Source organism: Patagioenas fasciata, chromosome 13 (assembly GCF_037038585.1).
Source record: "Patagioenas fasciata isolate bPatFas1 chromosome 13, bPatFas1.hap1, whole genome shotgun sequence".
In the NCBI taxonomy this organism is placed as follows: Eukaryota; Metazoa; Chordata; class Aves; order Columbiformes; family Columbidae; genus Patagioenas; species Patagioenas fasciata.
This window is the reverse complement of record NC_092532.1, coordinates 8,399,074-8,418,937: the sequence shown is the minus strand read 5'-3', so window position 1 is coordinate 8,418,937 and position 19,864 is coordinate 8,399,074. Positions and strand designations below refer to the sequence as shown.

Sequence of the window (19,864 nt, the reverse complement as noted above, 5' to 3'; positions counted from 1 at the left end):
TTCAAAGCGCCCTCAACGTGAGCTCGCGTGTCCCGAACGCGCAGGGGTGTCTGTGCCCGCAGCACCACGGACCCACCGAGCTGGCGGTGGCGGGACTACGAGGAGGTGTACAGCTAAATACAGACATGGGGACACGAAACAGAACATCCACATTGTCCTCCTCGCTCCCCACCTCTGCCTCTCAGCTCCTCCAGATGAAGTCCCAGCTTTGTTTTCTTGATTTCCATTTTGTATCCTAAAATATTCACTCCAAGTTCCGCTTGACAGACATCCCTAATCTAATCTCCATGTCTGCTTTCTAATTTTCGCAGTCAGGATAAAACAAATTGGCTGGCGTTAATTGCCTGTGCTGCGGCCTGGAGCTTTGAGCCGTGATTTACGAGCTCAGAGCAGGCGCTCTGCAACACATTTTTCTTAATTTATTTTTAATGAGTCTCTCAATTAATTTTCTTGGAAACATCTTAATGATGTTGGAGGCGGGTGTTAATGAGGTTTGTACCAGTGCCTCATTTTGCATATTTTAAAGTACTGAATGGCATCACAAGCAAGCTCCTAGTCCTAAACCACAAACAAACTTAAGGCAGGAGACAGACACCCTGCTCGGCTCACTCTGCTGCCTCAGCTTGGCCTTTCGGGCTGTTTGAGATGGTTGGTGACTATGAATGTCAGGAGGCTGGAGGTGGCCAAGCCTGTGGGGACGGGATGACCCGGGTGGCATGGGGGGCCAAGGGGCCGCGCTGGGACATGCTGGTGGCCGGACACTTCTGAACAGACGGGACCAAAGCCTGGGCTCAGTGCCTGGGCATGCCCGACATCCCTGTGACACGGACACCCTGTCCCGCATGCCCCCCAGCCAAACCCTTTGGGCAGGTAAGGGGCTCTCCAGGGCATCTGTGCCGGCTCGCGGGGTCCCTGGTAATTGCTGGCGCGTGTGTCGAGAGAGGCAGCAGCTGGATCGCCTTTGTTTTCACTCAGCACGTCAGTCTTCATTAAACCCCAGGGGAATGAAAAAGGATGCACTTTTGTCCCAGCCAGAACGTGGCAGCTGTTTAATTTCAATTAACGTGGCACTGAAAAGAATAACATTACGGCAGTAATTAAAGTGAGACAACTCCCACCCCAGCACAGAGTGCTGCTGGCTCGCCCAGAGAGGGGCCAGGGTGGCCCCCCTCTTCTCTCAGCGCCAGGCACAGTGGCTGTGGGTTGTGGTGTGGGTCAGGATGTGGGTAAAGCTGTGGGTCAAGCTGTGGGTCACGGCTGTGGGTCAGGGTGTGGGGCTGCCTCAGGAGGAGCTGGAGCGGGTTGAGCTGGCACTGCCTGCATCCAGGCAGCAATGTTGGTGGCACCCGGGCAGCAGCGCTGGCAGCGTGGCAGCGGAGAAGAGGACACGGCAGCAGGTCAGACGTGTGGCACAGCTGCCAACAGGCCCCTCGGAAACACTGGCCCAAGGTTCAGCCCCACTGCAGCTGCCCCTCTCCAGGAGCCCATCCATGAGCTCAGCTCAGTACAGCTCAGCACAGCTCAGCTCAGTATGATACAGTTCAGGTCAGCCCAGTACAGCTCAGCACAGCTCAGCACAGTGTGGCGTGCGTGGCACAAGGCAGCATGATGTTATGTGTTGCACAATGCAACATGGCACAGCTCGGCACAGCACAGCACACCTGGCACTGCACAGACCATCACACCAAGAGCAACAACCAGCTGGGCAGCGAGCAGAGCCTCACAGCGCAGCCAAGACTGCTGTGTGCAGTGACAAGGGCAAACGAGGTGGCAAAGGCCCCCTGAGCAGTGGTGCAGTTGGGCCGTGGTGCCTGCAGAGCTGGGCGGGTGCTGCTGCCAGCAGCAGAGTGGTGCCGAGCCATGTGTGCTGGGCAGAGCTGTGCCATGTGTGCTGTGCCAAGCTGTGCCATGTGTGCTGGGCAGAGCTGTGCCATGTGTGCTGTGCCAAGCTGTGCCATGTGTGCTGGGCAGGGCCGTGCCATGGATGCTGTGCCAAGCTGTGCCATGTGTGCTGGGCAGGGCCGTGCCATGTGTGCTGTGCCAAGCCATGCCATGTGTGCTGGGCAGAGCCGTGCCACGCAGAGTGGTGTGGGCTGCTCTAGGCTCAGTCCCAGCATGTGAGCCAGGTGCTTCAGGAGAGAGCAAGAAGCTTTAATTAAAGCAGCAATAAGGCCATGACAGAGCACCAAGGTAGAGGATGGCAGCCGCCAAGGCTCTGTACCCTGGCTGCTGCTGCCTGAACAAGACTGAAATCTGCAGGGAAATTCTGTTCCCTTGCACTGTCAGAAATTAGGGCTAAATTCAATTGTGTTGTGCACAGTGGGGGTTAAGTGGCCCTGCTCACAGGACTGTTGGTGCTGCACTCCCACCGCCTGTGGCTGCAACCCGCTGGTGGAGCAGGTCGTCATGGCAACTGATGATTTCTATTATGATACATCTGGATTCACCTTCTGGGCCCAGCTTGGCCTTGGAAATTTCCAGTTAAAACAGTTGTCTGTGAAAGTGCACGCAGCGCCAGCACGAGGCGGCAGCACCGGAGCTCCATGGCGTGGGTGGCTGGGCTGGCAGATCCAGGGGCAGCGCTGGCACCCGGTGACCCGGGCAGGGCATGGAGCAGCTGCCTGCTGCCCAGGACTGTCGGGCTGTGCGGGACTGCCCTATCTGCTCCCACCACAGCGAGCACCGGCCTGGGCTGCAAGGCCCACCCAGCAGACGCCATTTCACCACAGTGACCCCTCCATGCCGCTGCCCTCCATGCATGTAGAGGCACTTTGCCTCTACAGATGGGTTTTCCTACATCTGCATGCTGACCGAGCGCTGTCTCCCTCTGCGGTCATGTCTCACACGGCGCTTTGACAGCCCGGCAGGTCACACCCACAGCTCCCACCAGTGACATGGGGCAGGTCCCGGTGCCCTGGGGATGGCTGAGGTCACTGCCTGCCCAGACTGGACAACGGTTCCTTCTGCCAGTACCAGTTGTCCCTGTGCACCAGCTCATCATTTTCCTAAGAGCTGCGGCGAAGGTTCGTGCAGGGCTGCATGGCAGGATTTCTTTTTGCCAAACTGCTTGCTCTCTCCCCAGCACATCAGCATTGCATGTTTTTGCTTATTTGGGTTCCTAGTGACTCCTGCAGCAGCAGTTGTGCTGACAGCCAGGCTCACAGCCACCCGTGGGGCTCCTCCTTGCCCATGGATGCTGCTCCTGCCCCAGGAGGCTTCTGGGGACACTCAACCTCCCCGTGGCACTGCCAGGACTGGCAGGACACTGCCAGGACCCTGCAGCGGGTCCCACCAGCTGTGTCTCCTGCTCGGTGTGCGGGGCAGGGGCCACACTGGCCACACTCAGCCCCACCGCTGCCATCACACCCCCTGGGCAGCCCCATGCCCGAGTTGATCATGTTTTCTATAGGGTGCTGTTTTGGTTTATTTTTTCCACTATTGATCTGGTACTTTAATAGGGGAAAAAAAATCTCGTTGTCTGTCTAAACACTATTGATCTGAGCTGGGAAGCCTCATGGACAGGGCAGGGCATGGAGAAATTGAAATTTCATTTCCAACAACTTGTTCCTGTTATTTTTACCCTTTTGGACAGGGAGAAACACGGAGCAATGGCCACAGTTAATGCGGCCAATGGCTCCTCTGAGAACTGAGCGAGCCTTTGGGCAGCTCCAGGAGCCACGGGCCAGCTGTCCCAGGGCGCAGCACCACCGTGCCCACGGCACCCGGCTCTGCTCGCAGGCCTGCGGTGTGTCCCGGGGCAGCGATGAGGCCAGAGCACAGCAGGACGGTGCAGGGTGGGCAGCACAGGCAGCGTGGAGCTGGGAGGCCCAGCCATGGCACAAGGATGCCGCCAGGCTCGCCACGTCTGACAGTGCTGGGTGTGCTGGCTACAGATGCACCAGGAATTCCCTGGCATGCGGGTCACCAGGTTCTGGTTCTGAGCATTGTCCCCAGAACGGGCCAGGGCACAGGCTGCAGGCGAAGCAGCATGCCATGACGTGCTGGGGACAGAGCGCGGTTGAGGAGGAGGATGCCACACGAAGGCTGTGGTGAGAGCTGCAGGCAGTGGTGTGGGCACGTGCTGCTGGAGGAGACGCCATGAGCCCGCGTGGCTCTGCTGGGCTGCTCCAGGAGCCCAGGCTTGGCATCTCCCACTGGCACTGGGAGGCCCTGCCACGGGGAGCTGCAGTGCCAACAGCACAGGACAGTGGTGCTGCCCCAGGCGGGGCTGGGGGATGTCCCCAGCTGCCCCTTCTCTGGGACTCAGGTTGTCTGGGGCCGGTGGGAAAGGCCCATCGCATATTGTGGTCCCTCTAGCAGAGAGAGAGTGTCCGAAATGTGGCACGTCCAGAGACGTTCCTGCAGCTCTGGGCCAGCCTGAAGGACCCTGTGGAGGGCTGCCAGGAGGGGAGGAGGCAGCACCAGAGCTGAGCAGCCCCACACAGCAGCTTCGTCAGGAGTCGGAGACCCGGCAGCCCGTGGTGAGCAGTGCTGACCCTGCTCCTACCCAGGCACTGTTTGTGTGGCTGCAGACTGGTGGCCAGGGGTAAAACAGCCCTAACCTGTGCCACCAGATAGCTCATCCCCAGGACTGAGGAAAGCACAAGAGCTTGGCGCATCCAGTCCAGCTGTGGCTGTGCTGGTCCCAGCGCCACCATTTTGCATAGCAGCCACAGCTCTGGCTGGCATCACTGAGGGTCAGCAGTGCCGGGCTTGGCCGCCCCTGAGCTCAGGGGCAGTCAGAACACACACCTGGGGTGGTGCTGCCTGGCGAGAGGTCTGCACCCATCTGTCATCAGCACACTCCATCGCTGCTCTCTGACCAAAACCTGGACTGCCAGCATGGTCATCCAGCCCCTGGGCCTGGCAGGAGCTGCAGGACGGGCTGGCCACGGCCCTGAGCCAGACAGACGCTGCTCATGCTGTGTCGTAGGGCCAAAGGCAAGTGTCAGCACCGGAGCCACAGCGAGGGCAGCCCCAGGCACACGAGGATGTTCAGCAGCAGGAGCTGGAGCCAGCACAGGTGCTGGCCTCGATACAGGCGCTGCAGCTGGACCTGGACTTCTGCAGGGGCGCGAACCGCGAGCGGCTGGTGCAGCTGCAGCAGCAGGAATGTGCAGTCGAGCAGAAGCACCAGGACTTGATCTTTCTAATGCAGCAGTACCTGACACTGATGGACAAGGTACCACTGCCAGGCACAACAGTCACAGGCCAGGCTGTGCGAGTCCCCTGACCTTAGACATGTGTCCCCCACAACCATCCCATGGTGAGCTTAGGTGCTGTGTCTGCCCCACGGCCCTGCCTGCTGAGCTGCCCTGGGGAGGGCAGGGAATGTCCTGCCAGACACATGTAGGACAAGGATTTAGCACTGCACCCGCATAGAGCAGCCCAGACATGGGGCCAGCGTGGCCCAGTCCAGGCAGCCAAGCAGAGCTGGGACACTGCAGCCACTAATGGCTCCACTGACACCCTGGGCAGCATCCGAGGGCTGGTGGCACTGCAGCAACCAGCAGCCTCACCAGCACGTTGGGATCACTGCTCTCCTTGCGTGGCTAGTCAGGTCAGGGATCTCAGGGATGCATTTCCATGGCTGCTGGGTGTCCAGCAGATGCTGCTGCAACAGGGACTGCACAGGGATGAAAAGACCAGGAGCCAGCAGCCATCCTGCCTCCCACCTGGTGCAAGCCCCATCCCTCTCCAACAGGCCCTCCCCAACAGCCCCTTGTCTCCAACCAGCTGCCCCTGCATCCCCCGCCTCTCTGCAGCAGGGGCACAAGGTGATCGGGGGTCCCGTGCCCTGCTGGGTACCCACGAGGCAGTGACACACCTCTCCACAGGACCAGAAGGATGAGGCGGTGCAGACAGAGGTCACATCCTATGTGGCCACCCACAGCCATTCCAACAGCAGCTGTGAGATCCTGCGGGAGCACAGGGAGCTGCTGCAGCAGGTTAGTGCTGGCTGCCTGGCAGCAGCGCGGGCCCAGGAGGGAGCCAGCAGACGGCACGTGGCTGCGTTGCTCTCGCAGGTGGTGGCAGACACCAAGGCGACGTGCTGCAGGCAGGAACAGACAGCTGAGGAACACTGGCACAAGGCCGACTGTGTGGTGGCGGCTGAGCTGCAGGCACAGCACCAGCAAGTGGGCAGCAGCACAGCTGAGCAGGCACAGGACAGGTGGGCAGAGCCGGCGGGCAGCTGTCCCCAGCCACAGCCCGAGCGCGGCTCTGCCTGTGCCTGCTCCCCAGAGGGAGGGCAGCCCGGGGCTGCCTTGCTCAGGCCCTGCCCTTGCCGCAGGGAGCTGGCAGCACAGCTCCAGGCAGAGCTGAGCCAGTGGCAGTGGAAACAGCAGGTGACCCTCGAGCAGGCGCTGCAACATATGCACGCTGCGGCCCACGCCACAGAGAAGCTGCAGAGGAGCCAAGAACAGCTCCAAGTCCTGAAGGAGCAGGTAGGGAGGATGCAAGACCTGCTGCAGGGTCCCCTCCTTCAGCCTGGTCCCTGTCTCCCAGCCCCATGGACAGCTCAGGGCACGGACTTCACTTGGGCAGGCAGCAGCACTAGCCCAGCACCGCAGCACCCACCAAAGCATTGCCCTTGCTGCAGCTTGGGGCACAGGAAGAGCAGAGCCAGGGCCTGCGGCACAGCCTGGCCAAGCTGCAGGAGGAGCTGGGAGCCACTCAGGCCCAGGAGCAGCAAAGTCTGCAGCAGCTTAGCAGAGCCAAGGAGACCATCCAAGACCTGCAGCAGGAAGTGACCTCCAACAGAAAGCACCTGTCAGAGCTGGTGCAGCAGGTGAGGGCACAGACAGGACACCCTCAGGACGCAGCCACCAGGAGCCCTCAGTGCCAGAGCAGCCAAGTGCTGCAGAGAGCCCGTCCCTGCCTCTGGGCAGGACCAGCTGCTGGGGAGGCCCCAGCCTGCCCACGCATGGCCAACACTCCCTGCGCCGCAACTTCACATGCAGGTGCAGGACATGGCCACCCTGCAGGCAGAGCTGGCCCGAGCCCAGCAAGAAAAAGCCAAGCAGGAAGAGAAGATTGCAAACTATGAGGAACAGAGGCAGCAGCTCCACTGGGAACTGAGGAAGCTGCAGGGGTCCCAGGAGCAGAGCAAGCAGGAGGTAATGTCCTAAGCCTCCCAGAGCGCACCAGGAGCCCACGCTCAGCCAGTCTCACTGTCTGTGCCACCCGCAGGCTCAGTCCCTGCGTGAGAGGCTGCAGGAGCTGAGCAGCCAAGCCCAACACTGGCAGCAGCTACACCAGGACAGTGAGCAAGCTCTGGCTGCACGAGAAGAGGAGCTGGTGGTTTGCAAGGTGGAGCTGGCTTTCCTCAAGGAAGAGCTCGGCAAGGCCATGGAGCAGGTGCAGGATAGAAAGGAGCAGCATGTAGCCCAAGGGCAGGAGCACACGCTGGGCCCTGCTGCCAGGGAACAGCAGACGCTGTCCCAGGGAAGGGGGGCAGGCCAGGGCAGGGGGCAGCATGCTGCAGATCCCAGGCCCTTGAGCAGGAGGCTGCAGGTCTGGGACCAACAGGGCTGAACATCTTGTTCTCCTTTAATTGTCCCTCTCTGCTCCCCTGCTGGAAAGAAATCCCTCAGCACAGAACTACCAGGTTATGACAAAAGCTCACGGCCAGCAGTGCTGAGGCAACAACTCTTCCCCAGAGCAGCTGTCCCGAGACAGCAGCACCTCCAGCCCCTCTGCCCCCCACAAGGCTGCTGACCCACAGCTGGGTTTCCCCAAGCACCCCCATTCCCAGGCACACTGCGGCTGGGAGGTGCTGTCACAGCCTGGTTCACACGTGGTGCTGGGGTTGTTCTTTCCAGGTAGAAACCCTGGGCTGTTCCCATGCCTTGGCATGCTCTAACAGCAGCAGGCTGTGCAAGGACAGAGAGTTGGTGCTGGTCAACATCAGCAAGTGTGTGAAGGAGCAGATGTGAGTGAGAAGGCTCAGCGGAGCAGAGGGGAGGTGGCTGCTGCCTCACACCAAGTGCAGGACCACTCGAGTTCCTGCCAGGCCAGCAGATGGGGACTGTTCCTGCACCGCTCATCACCGCATCTCCCCTTCCCTTCTGCCAGGCACCTTCAGGACAGCCTGGGCAGGCTGCAGGAGCACAAGTGCCTCACGGTCAGAACACGTGAGCAGCACCACACATGTGAACAGCTGAAGGCGAGCAGAATTCCCAGCACAGCCTGGCCTGGAACAGGGCCAGGCCAACAGTTGTGTGTGTACAGGGGTGGCCGGGCAATGGCACAACTGCCTCTGCTGTGGCGTGAGGCAGGGACAGGCTGGCTGCACCCTCCAGGTCAGTATAATTCTGTGCCTTGTTCCAGGATCTACAGAGGAATGGTACAGTGCCAGCCCCACACGATTCTGCAGGGCTGCCTCCATCCAGCACTTGCCTCGAGGACAAGACGCAGTGCAAAATACAGCCAGGATTAGACTGACAACCTTTAAACAAATAAAATTATTTCTGTTCTGTAGCAAAATCAGTGCCAAGCACCAAAGTCTTCCTCGGCCACAAGCTGTGGAGAGCCTCAGAGTACAGTGATCGGAAGAGCTGGGCACCCTCCTAAGACTCAGCTGCTCCTGGGAGTCTTTAAGCTCCAAAGGAATGGGCACTGCCTTCTTAGAGGCCAAAGCGGGCTGGGGTGCGTCGTGGTGTCAGGGGTTCCCCCTGCTCCTTCCGCCCAGGGGTGTAGATTTTAGTAGATCTGCCAGGAGAGGACAAAGGTGATTAGCGGAACATGCAACCTTTCCCTGCACCAGAACAGCCCCGGAGAAGCTGGGATCCTCCACGCAGTCCCTGCTCCTGCTCAGACAACCATGGGCATGAAGGGCCAGCACCCACCTCGCGCTGCCCAAGGGGTTGCGGTGCTCCTGCTCCTCCCGGCGGGCACGCAGCTGCTCCTCTGCCAAAGCCATCTCCTCCTCCATGGCAGACACCTCCTCCTTGGCACGGCGGCGGTTCTCCTGGAGAAGGCAGCAGCAGGTCAGGGACAGGCAGAGGGCTGGCCAGCAGCAGGCTCTCTGCAGGCCCACAGCCCTGTTCCCTCCATGTCAAAACACACACACATGCTGCATCAGAACAGAGACACAGCAGGGCTGCCACTTGCCAGCTTGTCCTGAGCAGAAGGCTCACCTGGCTTGACTTCCCAGCATGTTTGATACTGTAGAACATGGGCCCCAGCTCTGCCAGCCACTCTCCATCCACAGCAGTGACACACTGCATGTATTCCTGCAGGGACAGAAGGAAACACAGGGTCGCAGGTGGCACTCTCGGGACCTTGGCACCCTTTCCAGAACCATGGCAGCTCCCTCCCACACTCTTGCTGATGCCACTTCTCTGGCCTCAGCAGCTACTACGGTCTGGACTTGGTGAGGCCGCAAAGAGGTCCAAACATGCCTCACACACAGGCAAGGAAAAAATATCGGGAAAGGGACAAACATGACTGTAGATGATGCGGATGTGCCTAGTTGGTACAGATGAGAAAGGCTGAGAACTGGCCTTCTGACAAAGCTCCACCACCTCCCTTGGAGCGCTTCTCACCCTTCCCACCACCCCCAGCTCCCGCTCACCTTGGTGGTCATCACCAGCTCATGGTACACAATGTAGTCCGGCGTGTAGCCCATGCCAAAGAGAGAGCTTGTGGGGTGCAGGTGGCAGGGCATGCCCGTGCGGATGTTCACGTACTCCCCAATGCCCTGCGGAGAGATGCACGGTGAGCCCATCTGTTTCCAGACAGGGCCTCCCAGCCCCCGCAGACCCTCTTACCTTCAGCTTTGCAGCTTGATGGAAATAGGCAGCACAGATACACTTCCTGACAATGTCCCAGTCAGTACCACAGGATGCCAGGCTCATCCGCTGCTGCACCATGATGTCCTTGAGCTGGGCACGCACCTCCCGCACCTGCAAAGTTGTGTGCCAGTCACATCCCTCTACTGCCTAAGACTCCCTCCCCCGGCCTCGCTGCTGCTGCCTCACCTTCCGCATGGCCTTGGCATGGATGAAATGCTGGTTGCACCACAGTGTGGAATAGCTGTTGTTCTTCCACTGCAGGTAAACATTCAGGTAGGTCAAGTGATCACTCTCTGGAACAGCAAACTTTTCCCGTACTTGGTCACTCTCCTCCTCTCGGCCCTGAAGGGTGAGCAAAGAACACTGGTTAGTCAAAGGGCAGGGAAGGTCCCAAACTGCAGAAAGAGCCAACAGGTACCTTAGGCCGATAAAAGATGGCAGGTACAGACAACATGGAGACAATGAGCAAGATCTCAGAGCTGCAACCCATGTCACAGGAGACAATAAGCATCTTGGAGAGTGCAGGATCCAGTGGGAATTCCACCATGAGACGTCCTGTTGAGGTCAGACCACCTGTAGGAACAGCACAGGGATCAAGCAGCTGGGCAGGTCCTAGGCCCATGGGCTGACAGGTTGTCCCAGCAGCCAGTACCTGTGTTATCCAGGGCCCCCAGGATCCACAGCTGGTACATGGAGTTCAGCATGTTGTCCTCAGGCGGTGGATCCATGAAATGGAACTGCAGCAGGTCCTGCACACCCAGGGACTTGAGCAAAAGCACTACGTTGGCAAGGTTGGTGCGCTGGATCTCGGGCACCGTGGTTGTCAGCAGCTCATTCTTGTAGGCGCTCTGGGTGTAGAGCCTGGGGAACAGACACCAAGATCGTGCTCCCGTGTTCCTCACCAACCCACCAGTTGTTGCCCAGGCCAGCCTGGTGTGGGGCAGCAATGCTGCACTCAGCAGCAGCCCAGGAAGGAACCTCTGCCCCACCAAAGCATGGCCGCCCCAGCACGAGGGTGCCTGGGCTGCAGCACAGTGCACAGCCCTTCCAGTCTCAAAGCAAAGCCCTGAGAAAGCTGCCCCGTGACTTGGCTGTTATCCTGAGAGCATGAAGGATGGAACAGCCACAAGTGAAGATGGGCAAGAGAAGAATCGGGAGCAGATCCTTTGCTCTGCAGAGGCACTGAGTCCAAAAGAGAAGGCCTCATGGCCTGCCTACCACCCTCGTGCCCCCAGAATTTCAAGATAATTAATAGCTCCAATGAGAAAAAATTATATATAACCTGATGCCACGCTGCAGGTATGACAGGGCTGGCAGTGACGTGCCTACCTGAAGCAGTGGCCTGGGCCTGTTCGGCCAGCTCGGCCTGCCCTCTGGTTGGCGTTGGCTTGACTGATGGGGTAGATCTGCAGCGCATCCATGCCTATACGGGGGTTGAAAACCTGCAGGGCACCAGAAGAACAGACTGAAGTACGAGGAAGGCTGGGTCACAACCACAGAACACCCTCAGCCCAATGCCAGAGATCACAGTCACGAACAGCACAGCAAATCTCGGGTTACCTTCAACTTGCAGTAGCCAGAGTCAATCACAAACATGATGCCATCCACTGTCAGTGAGGTCTCTGCAATGTTTGTGGCAACAATGCACTTCCTGACCCCATCTGGAGCCTGCAAACATACTGCATGTCAGTCAAACCCCTGAGCAAGGGCCCCTGCATCCCTGAGGAGGACAGGGCAGCAATATAGAGCCCCAAGGGATGGGGGTGACTCTCGAGAAGTTGAGGGGGACACACACTTTCTGTCACCCTCCACATGCGATACAAAAAGCATGTCTGCACCTCTCACTCAAGCTCAGTAGTCTTCCCTGCACTAGTTTCCCTCATTCCCACTCCTATCACATCAGCACCTTCTGGAAGATCTTGGCCTGCAAGTCCGATGGTAACTGAGAATAGATAGGCAGTACAGCAAGAGCAGGCGCCTTCTCCAGCTCCTCAAGATGCTCCACAATTTGCTCCGAGGTCACCTAGACACAAAGAGAGGTGTAAACATAAAATTAAAAAAACCAAGGGGGTAGGACAGTGTCTACCCTCGTAGCTCACCTCTATGTCCTCCTGGCCCGGCATGAAGACAAGGATGTCCCCGGGAGCACCAGACAAATGAACCTGCAGGGCCTGTTTCACCGCAGCCTCCACATAATCCTCCTGTGGGGTCTGAACAGCACAGCCCAGGTTACACACACCAACCACCTCACCTACCCCATCCTGCATGCCAGACTGCATCGCAGCATGGCCACTGCTCCTCTGCCCATTCTGTCCACCACAGAGTACGGTACACCCAAGTCACAACCCCTCCTGTCACAACACAACTTCCCTCTGCAACACTGGCAACACTGACCATACCTTGCTGAAAAGAATATCAACAGGGAAAGTGCGCCCAGGAATGTGGAAAATAGGAACGTTCCCAAAGAAGGAGGCAAATTTATCTGCATCCATGGTGGCTGAGGTGACAACAAGCTTCAGATCTGAGCGTCTGGCCACCACCTAGAAAGCAGATGAGAGGAACAATAAGGAAGAGGCATTTGTGCATGGCTGGAGGCCCTTCCCACTATTGCTCAGACAACAGCACAGGACAGAGCTTCTGCTGTGCTCTAAAGGCAATGGCCACTAGTGCCAGGGAACACAGATGCTACATGATCTGTGCGGTAAGAAGACCTGCTGACCTCGGTCCAGGAAGCCTTAAGCCACAAAGATCTCTGTACCAAGAGTTTCGGACAGCTAGCCAGCCAGCCACTGACATCCCCAAGGCACTCGGGGAGATTTAACCCCCAGAACCAGGAAGCAGGATGTTGCAGCAGCGCAGGCAGAGACGTGGCAGCTCTGCCTGCACCGCCTGGACCTGGCAGAGAAGAACTGTCCCTGCCAACACTCCGCTGTAAGCCCAGCTCACGTGCTGCTGTCCTCTAGCTCAGGCTCACACACCTCCCGGAGCAGGCCAAAGAGCACGTCGGTATTCAGTGAGCGCTCATGTGCCTCGTCCATGATGATGGCACTGTAGTTGTCCAGATCAGCCTCTCGCAGTGACTCACGAAGAAGAATCCCATCTGTCATGTATTTGATCACAGTGTTCTCAGACGTGCAGTCCTCAAAGCGGATGGCATAACCCACCTGGGAGAGCAGAGATAGCAGCGAGTCTTCCAACAGCCCCTGCACTCCCCGTCACCAGGCTGCACACTGCACTCCCGCCAGACTCACCTCCTCCCCCAGGCGCACTCCCATCTCCTCACTGACACGCTTGGCCACCGACATTGCGGCCACCCTGCGTGGCTGTGTGCAGCCAATCATGCCATAGTCGGTGTAGCCGTCCTCGTGGAGGTACTGAGTCAGCTGGGTCGTCTTCCCACTCCCCGTCTCCCCCACCACAATCACAATGCTGTTGTCTCTGAAAAAGGAAAAAGCATCTCTTCATACACCACAAAGAAGGGCTTGTGCAGTCACAGCCCTGGCTGCTACCCTTGCTCAGGCAGGAGAGCTGCCACCAGCAGCACAAAGAATGGGCTCCTGCAGGTAGAGCTTCCAAACGTGCCACACACCTAGAATTTCCATCTTGGGTTCCAGAGATGTCAGCCAGCCCCCTGGGGAAGCTCTGTGACCAGCTCCCTGTCAGCCATACCTGAGGATAGAGAGCAGCTCCTGCTGCACAGCAAAGATGGGCAAGTACTGTCTCTGCTCCAGGATCGATTTCTTCTTGGCAAACTCACTGCTGGCTTCGCTTTTTTCTTTCATGTGTTCAGCAAACTTCTGCTCAGTCCTAAGGAAACACCAGAAGCCCTGAAACTGCCTTTCTGCACACCACTATGCCAACAGCCCTCATCACCAGCTGAGCAGAGAACTCAAAGCAAGCTCCTACTTGTAATCCACTTTGCCATCTTCTGTCACCAGCTCATCCTTTTCCTCCTCTTTCTTGATCCCCATAATGTCTCCCAGTTTGGTGCCTGCCAACTCCCAGTGTTTATGCTGAGCCTGAAAGGACAGAGAGCAGCAAAACTTTGCCACAGCAAGCACTGACAGATCATTCTTCTCCAATCCTACTCGTAAGACTAGAAAAGCATATTAGCCCCGTAACTCCCCAATGCTATGACACAGAACACACATCCCATTCCTACATTAAGCCTCCCTCTTCCACGTGAACTGGTGCAGAGCTTTCAGACACTGGTCTGGATACAAAGACTGCAGGCAAATGATGACCAACCACCTCCTGAAAAAATGGTTCCAGCTGCTGACCCTTCCATTAAATTTGAACTTAAACCTACACAAATCTGAACCAGAGATAATATTCCTCCTCTTGACAGCTGCTTACAGGTCTCTCTCCCACCTTCCAGTTTGCTCTCCCCTCTAATACCAGTTTGGCTCCCACCTCCATTCCACTCACAGTGTATGTAGCTCAAATCCAGCTCAGTTTCAATTCATGACATATCTGTGCTTTCCCCACAGCTATCACACAAGCTTTAGAAAAAGTCCCTAGAAAACACCCCCAAGAACTAATACATGACCTTACTGCACACTCCTCCTCACAACTCTCCTGCTGAGACATGACAGGATAGATCCTGCCACTACACCAACTGCTGACCGCTCACAAGCTGCCCGCGCTCCTCCACCTGCTCCCTTCTCCATGATCCGAATGTCCTTTGGATCAAGCTCCCTGCACCAGTCCCAGGCAGAGCCTGAGGAAATCACAGCAGTTGCTTATGAGCCAATGCAATGAGCTGGGCTGCCAGAATATCCCAGGTCATAAAAATACCAACTCCTCATCATCATTGCCATTAAATCTCGTATTCTGCAAAGGCCAGACAAAGTTGTGAGGCACCAAGTAGTGTGTACAGTGGGGCAGTAAGCCACAAGGTCACAGCATACCCTCTTACGCTCCTTCTGCTCTCTGTGCTTGCGCACCAGCTGGCTGCCTTTCCGGGCTATGATGGCCAGGTCTGAGGTGGCATCCTTGACAGGGATGACTGGCTCTGGCTGGAGGAAAGAGGTGTCACTTCAGTACACAGGGCTCGCACTCAGGGGGCTTCCTGTCATCGGTACCTTCAGTCAATCTTTACCTGCTTGGTGAAGACAATCCTTCCATCTAGGAAAGGGGGCACCAGGTTGTGCACCAACAGATGTACTTTAGCAGAGTTATCTTCCTCAAAATCCTCATCCACTTCAATCCGATGAACCACACCACTGGTCAGCATGCGATTTGTCTCCCAGCGCTCATTATCCTGCAGGAAACAACGTATCAGAAAATACACAGAAGCCCTGCAAAAAGCCCCACAGATCACACCAGAACACTGAGCTCAGGCCTGGGCCCTGCACTGACAACAGGATGAAGCTGGTTGCTCCAGTTCAGGGAGCCCAAAATAGACAGTGGTGGAAAACAGCCAACTGGGAGCAACAAGGTACAGGAAACACATGCTGGCCAAAGGAAGATCATGGTCAACAGGCCTGTCTCCAAGGAAACATAGGACAGACATTGTCCACAGGCCCCTGCCACACTCAGAATCTGCCAGGAAGCTTGGACGTAACCCTGAGGGCAGCAGCACCCAGCACCCGCTGGGCCACAAGCAGACAAGCCCAGTAATGTAGCTCACACCAGGAGAGCAGGAGCACAGCCCTCTGCACCTCTGGACACTGTGACCCATCACAGCCACTCTGCAAACTGCCCATGCAGGAAATACAGGGCTGCCCTTCCCAGGGGAACTTCACAATAGTCTTTCCGTGTTCAGTCTGGGCCAGAGCACAGACTGTCCTTTTCCATCCGCGAGCGAGGGCTCAGCCTCTGCTGTCAGCAAGCAGGTCTTCCATGGGGGCAGCAAAGCCCATATGTTGAGAGCAGCCAGCCCCGCATCTCCCCCGTACCTCATTGATCTGACGCCGCTGTGCAGAGATGCGCTTCTGCCTCTGCTTGTGCAAGTGCTGCTCCCGCTTCTTAACGTAGTCCTCAGAGGAGTAGGCCAAGGGGTTGTGAAACTCATCGTAGCCCTCATCCATCATGTACCAGTCCCGGTCAGCTTGCTGGCAGGGGAGTGGTGTGGCTCTGAGCTCCAGCGGCCCCACAGCCCGGTCAGCCCCACTACAGCATGCAGCCATGAGACGCTGCCTGGGCTGGGCCCTCCCACCACCCCTGCAGCCCCATGCTGGCCCTGGGGTTGAGACAGCAGCAGCCCCAAGCCTGCTGTCCCCACTGCTCCTCGCCTGCCCTCAGGCTCTCACCCGCTGGTCGTCCTCCCACTGCTGCCGCTCCTCCTCCGTCTCAAAGGCGATGCCCTCCTCCCCATCTGCGAGCCGCCCTGCGGGGAGCAAGTGAGCTGCTCAGGCCCTGCTGCCACCCCAGAGAAATCCCACTGCGCCTGACCTCCCACTGCGCTGGGGAAGGGGATTTGCTGCTGCCCAGCCCAGCAGCTCAGCCCCAGCTCCTCACCTCTCCCTCTGGACAGCCGTGGTGTGGAGCCCAGGTGTCTCCGGTCATCAGCCCACTCGTTGTATTTGTATGATGGGGTAGGCAATGGTGTCTTATCCGAGTACCTGCTCCTCACAGACCTGAAAAACAGCATGAGGGAGGAATTGTCTCCCCTACCCAAACTTTAGTAAAGCCTACATAGACTTCTGTAAAGCCTTTGACACCACTGCTGACAGCATTCTGCCTGAGAAGCTGCAGTTCATGGCCTAGACAGGTGTGCTATTGCCTGGGTAAAGAACCAGCAGGAGGGCTGGGCCCAAAGAGTTGTGGTGAACGGAGACAAATCCAGTTGGTGGCCAGTCACAAGTGGTGTCCCCAGGGCTCAGTATTGGGGCCAGTTCTGTTTAATCTCTTTATCAACGGTCTGGACAAGGGGATGGAGTGCACCCTCAGGAAGTTTGCAGATGACACCAAGTTAGATGGGAGTGTTGATCTGCTGGAGAGTGGGAGGCTCTACAGAGGGATCTGGACCAGCTGGATCACTGGGTGGAGACCAATTGTCTGAGGTTCAACAAGGCCAAGTGCCGGGTCCTGCACTTGGATCACAACAACTCCATGAATGCTCCAGGTTCGGGGAAGAGCGGCTAGAAAGTGTCCGGCGGAAAAGAACCTGGGGATGTTGGTAACAGTGGCTGAACATGAGCTAGCGTGTGCCCAGGTGGCCAAGAGGCCACCAGCATCCTGGCTGGTACCAGCATTGGTGTGGCCAGCAGGCCCAGGGCAGCGACCGGCCCTGTGCTGGACACTGGGGAGGCCAAACTGTGAATCCTGGAGGTAGTTTTGGGCCCCTCATGCCAAGAAAGCCCTTGAGGCGCTGGAGCAAGTTGAGAGAAGGGAAAGGAGCTGGTGAGGGCTGGAGCACAAGTGTGATGGGAGTGGCTGAGGGACCTGGGGGGTTCAGCTGGAGAACAGAGGCTGGGGAGACCTTCTGATCTCTGAACTGACTGAAAAGAGCTTGGAGTCAGGAGGAGTCAGGCTCTGCTCCCAAGGAACAAGTGCCAGGACCAGAGGAAACAGCCTCAAGTTGCACTAGGGGAGGTTGAGATTGGATCTTGGGAACAATTTCTTCCCCAAAGGGCTGCCGGGCATTGGAACAGGCTGCCCAGGGCAGTGGTGGAGTCACCATCTCTGGAGGGTTTGAACAGACATGCAGATGTGGCACTTGGGGATGTGGTTTAGTGGTGGATCTGGCAGTGTTGGATTAGCGGTTGGACTTGATCTTAAAAGTCTTTGCCAACCAAAACAATTCTATGATTCTATAACGAGTGTCCACAGCCAGGTACTACTCTCACACACCCCCCCAACCCTTTCTGCAGCTCAGCAGCTCACAGCTGCAGCCCAGGCGCCAATACCTGTCCCGGTCCCTCCGGTCTGTGTCCCGCAGCGATGATGCCCGGTGGCTGCGCTCCGAGTCTCGGCAGGAAGGTGTGGGTGAGGGAGATTCCCACTGCGAGCGGCGGGCACTGCTGTAGCCGCTGTCATCTTCCTCCCAGCTGGAGCGAGACGGCGTGGCTGCATCTAGCATAGGAGAAAGGGTTTGACACCTGATGTTCAAACAGTAACCCCAGGCACCTGGGGCCACCTTCCACCTTCTAACAAGGAGCACAGAGAGAGGGTACCCGAGGGTGCCCATTCGCCCTCCCTCCAGGAGACAGGGCCAACCCAGTGATTCCAAGGGAAGTTGGTTAAGGGCCACAGTTCTGTCACACAGACCCAGAGCAGACCCCACTGTGCAGAGATCAGCCTGATTTTCACACACAGCTGCCAGATTTCTCCCAGACCCAGGTCAAACTAGGAGTTTGCCCTAACCACAAACAGTACAGGCTTTTCTACCCATGCCTGTCCTAACAAAACCAGCAGGATACAAACAGAAATGAACAAACTCCTTCCTGCTAGGTCTCACGAGAGCTGTACCAGCTCCCAGTCCTACCTTTGGGCCGATGTCTGGGACTCTCTGGTTCACTTCTCCTGCTGCTCCGCTCCGATGAGCCATCTCTCTCTGATCTGCTGCTGTGACGACTTCTGTCCCTCTCCTCTGCAAAAATAAAGCCAAGTCAGGTGCCCAGTGCACAAAGAGGCTGGGGGACAAGCCCAAGCCCAGACCCTAAGCTGAAGGAGTCACAAAGCCCTCTGGGCAGTTACCGCGGTCCCGTTTCCGATCGTGGTCCCGATCCCTGCTGCGTTCCTTCTTTCGTTCTTTCCCTTCCTTGGAGGAAGCAAAGACACCGTGTTCCCGACGCTCCCTCTCCCGCTGCCGGCTGCGTTCCCAAAACTCCTCGCTGACACCCCCTGTGTAGGAAGGTGTTTCCACATGGACAGAACGATACTGCCTAGAAAAGCAAAACAGAGAGAAGAAAAGCCCAGCAGTGCTGAGGAACAGCTGGCTTCTGACTTGCCTCATACAACTCCAGTTCTAATGTCTGCAACAGCAGAAGCTCAGGATTAAAAGCGCACTCTCCATCCTTCACTAACAACCCCCCAAGCCTGCTGAGGCTCTGACACATGCACTTCTGAGCAGGCCAGTGCCTCCAGGCATCTGGACGCAGCCTCAGGACCAGGCCTGATGTTTCCAGGCCTGACAGCCCCCAAAGCCCTGCTACCCAACGCCCCAGGCAGGGCACCAGCGAAAGAGTTTTTTCCAGCCCCCTCAGCTGTACAGTGGTGCCCCAGCTTCGCATCAAGAAGCACTCCAGAGCCTAGCACCGCGGTCACAGCCCCCGGTCCGGGGCACAGCCCCGGGAAGCACCCACAGCCTGAGCTCTCGCTTCTTCCCCCAGCACGGAGCCGGGAAGTGTCCCCACCTGTCCTTGCGGCCGCCCCGGTTGCCCCGGCCGGTCTCCTCCTCGTCCTCCCCGGGGCTGCCCGCCTCGTCGCGCTCCTCCTCCCAGTCCCGGTACAAGGAGATCCGGGAGCGCTTCCCGCCGGCCGCCGCCGTCTCCTCCTCCCGCTCCCGCCGCTTCTGCGCCGCCAGCACGTCCAGGCCCAGCAGGGAGGCCCGCGGGGCCGGCGCCTTGAAGACGTGCTGCTCGGCGGCGGCGCTGCGGTCCCGCAGGACCAGCCCGCCGGCCGCGGGGCCGCTCCCCGCCAGCCGGTGCAGCGACTCTTCGGCCATGGCCGCTACCAGGCCGCGCTGGGCGCCATGGGGCCTGCGGGACAGTCAGTGGAGGGTCGGCGCTGGAGCTGCCCTGCTCCGCTCCCACAGCCCCGCACCCGCTCGCAGTTGCCTCAGCGACCGTAACGCAGTGCCCCAAGCGCCGCCATGGCCGCCCCACAGTTCTCCGCGACAAGAGGCGCTCTAGCCCAACTACACCATAGAGTAGAGTCCAGCACCTATAAAAAGAGGCAACTACCATAGAGTGCCCCTACTGCTAGACAAGACGGCCTACCAGACCTTCGGCGGACTTCCGGAGCAGGGAAACCGTGTGGTATCACGTGGCCAGAGGTGAATTTCCGGCCGTTGCAGGGAGCGGCAGGAAGCGAACGGTGGGAGGGAGGGAGGGACGGACGGACGGACGGGGACACCCTCAGAGCCCCCGGCAGCCCCGGGCTAGACGGACGGGGACACC

General features: G+C 58.2%; 1 protein-coding gene across 1 annotated transcript; it reads right to left on the bottom strand.

Moving 5' to 3' along the window:
• Positions 1–8,436: 8,436 nt before the first annotated feature.
• DHX38 (DEAH-box helicase 38) lies at positions 8,437–19,599 on the bottom strand. The gene is made up of 26 exons (XM_065848294.2): positions 19,100–19,599; positions 18,441–18,628; positions 18,229–18,333; positions 17,651–17,816; positions 16,260–16,378; positions 16,052–16,128; positions 15,698–15,853; positions 14,899–15,060; positions 14,708–14,815; positions 13,704–13,816; positions 13,467–13,604; positions 13,049–13,235; positions 12,776–12,961; positions 12,197–12,337; positions 11,897–12,007; positions 11,704–11,820; positions 11,358–11,465; positions 11,127–11,239; positions 10,450–10,658; positions 10,216–10,370; positions 9,984–10,139; positions 9,774–9,908; positions 9,578–9,703; positions 9,141–9,236; positions 8,850–8,971; positions 8,437–8,712 (listed from the first exon to the last, which is right to left on the bottom strand). The coding sequence occupies exons 1-26, from the start codon at positions 19,408–19,410 to the stop codon at positions 8,628–8,630; spliced, it is 3,690 nt and encodes a 1,229-aa protein (XP_065704366.1). The 5' UTR covers positions 19,411–19,599; the 3' UTR covers positions 8,437–8,627.
• Between the last annotated feature and the right edge of the window lie 265 nt (positions 19,600–19,864).

Coding starts and splice junctions, on each gene's coding strand:
- DHX38 (XM_065848294.2), bottom strand. CDS start 19,410: ATGGCCGAAGAGTCGCTGCACCGGCTGGCGGGGAGCGGCCCCGCGGCC. Junction 16,379..17,650: donor GACCGGAGGGACCGGGACAG/GTATTGGCGCCT, acceptor GCTGTTTTTCAG/GTCTGTGAGGAGCAGGTACT. Junction 9,704..9,773: donor ATCAAGCTGCAAAGCTGAAG/GTAAGAGGGTCT, acceptor ATCTCTCCGCAG/GGCATTGGGGAGTACGTGAA.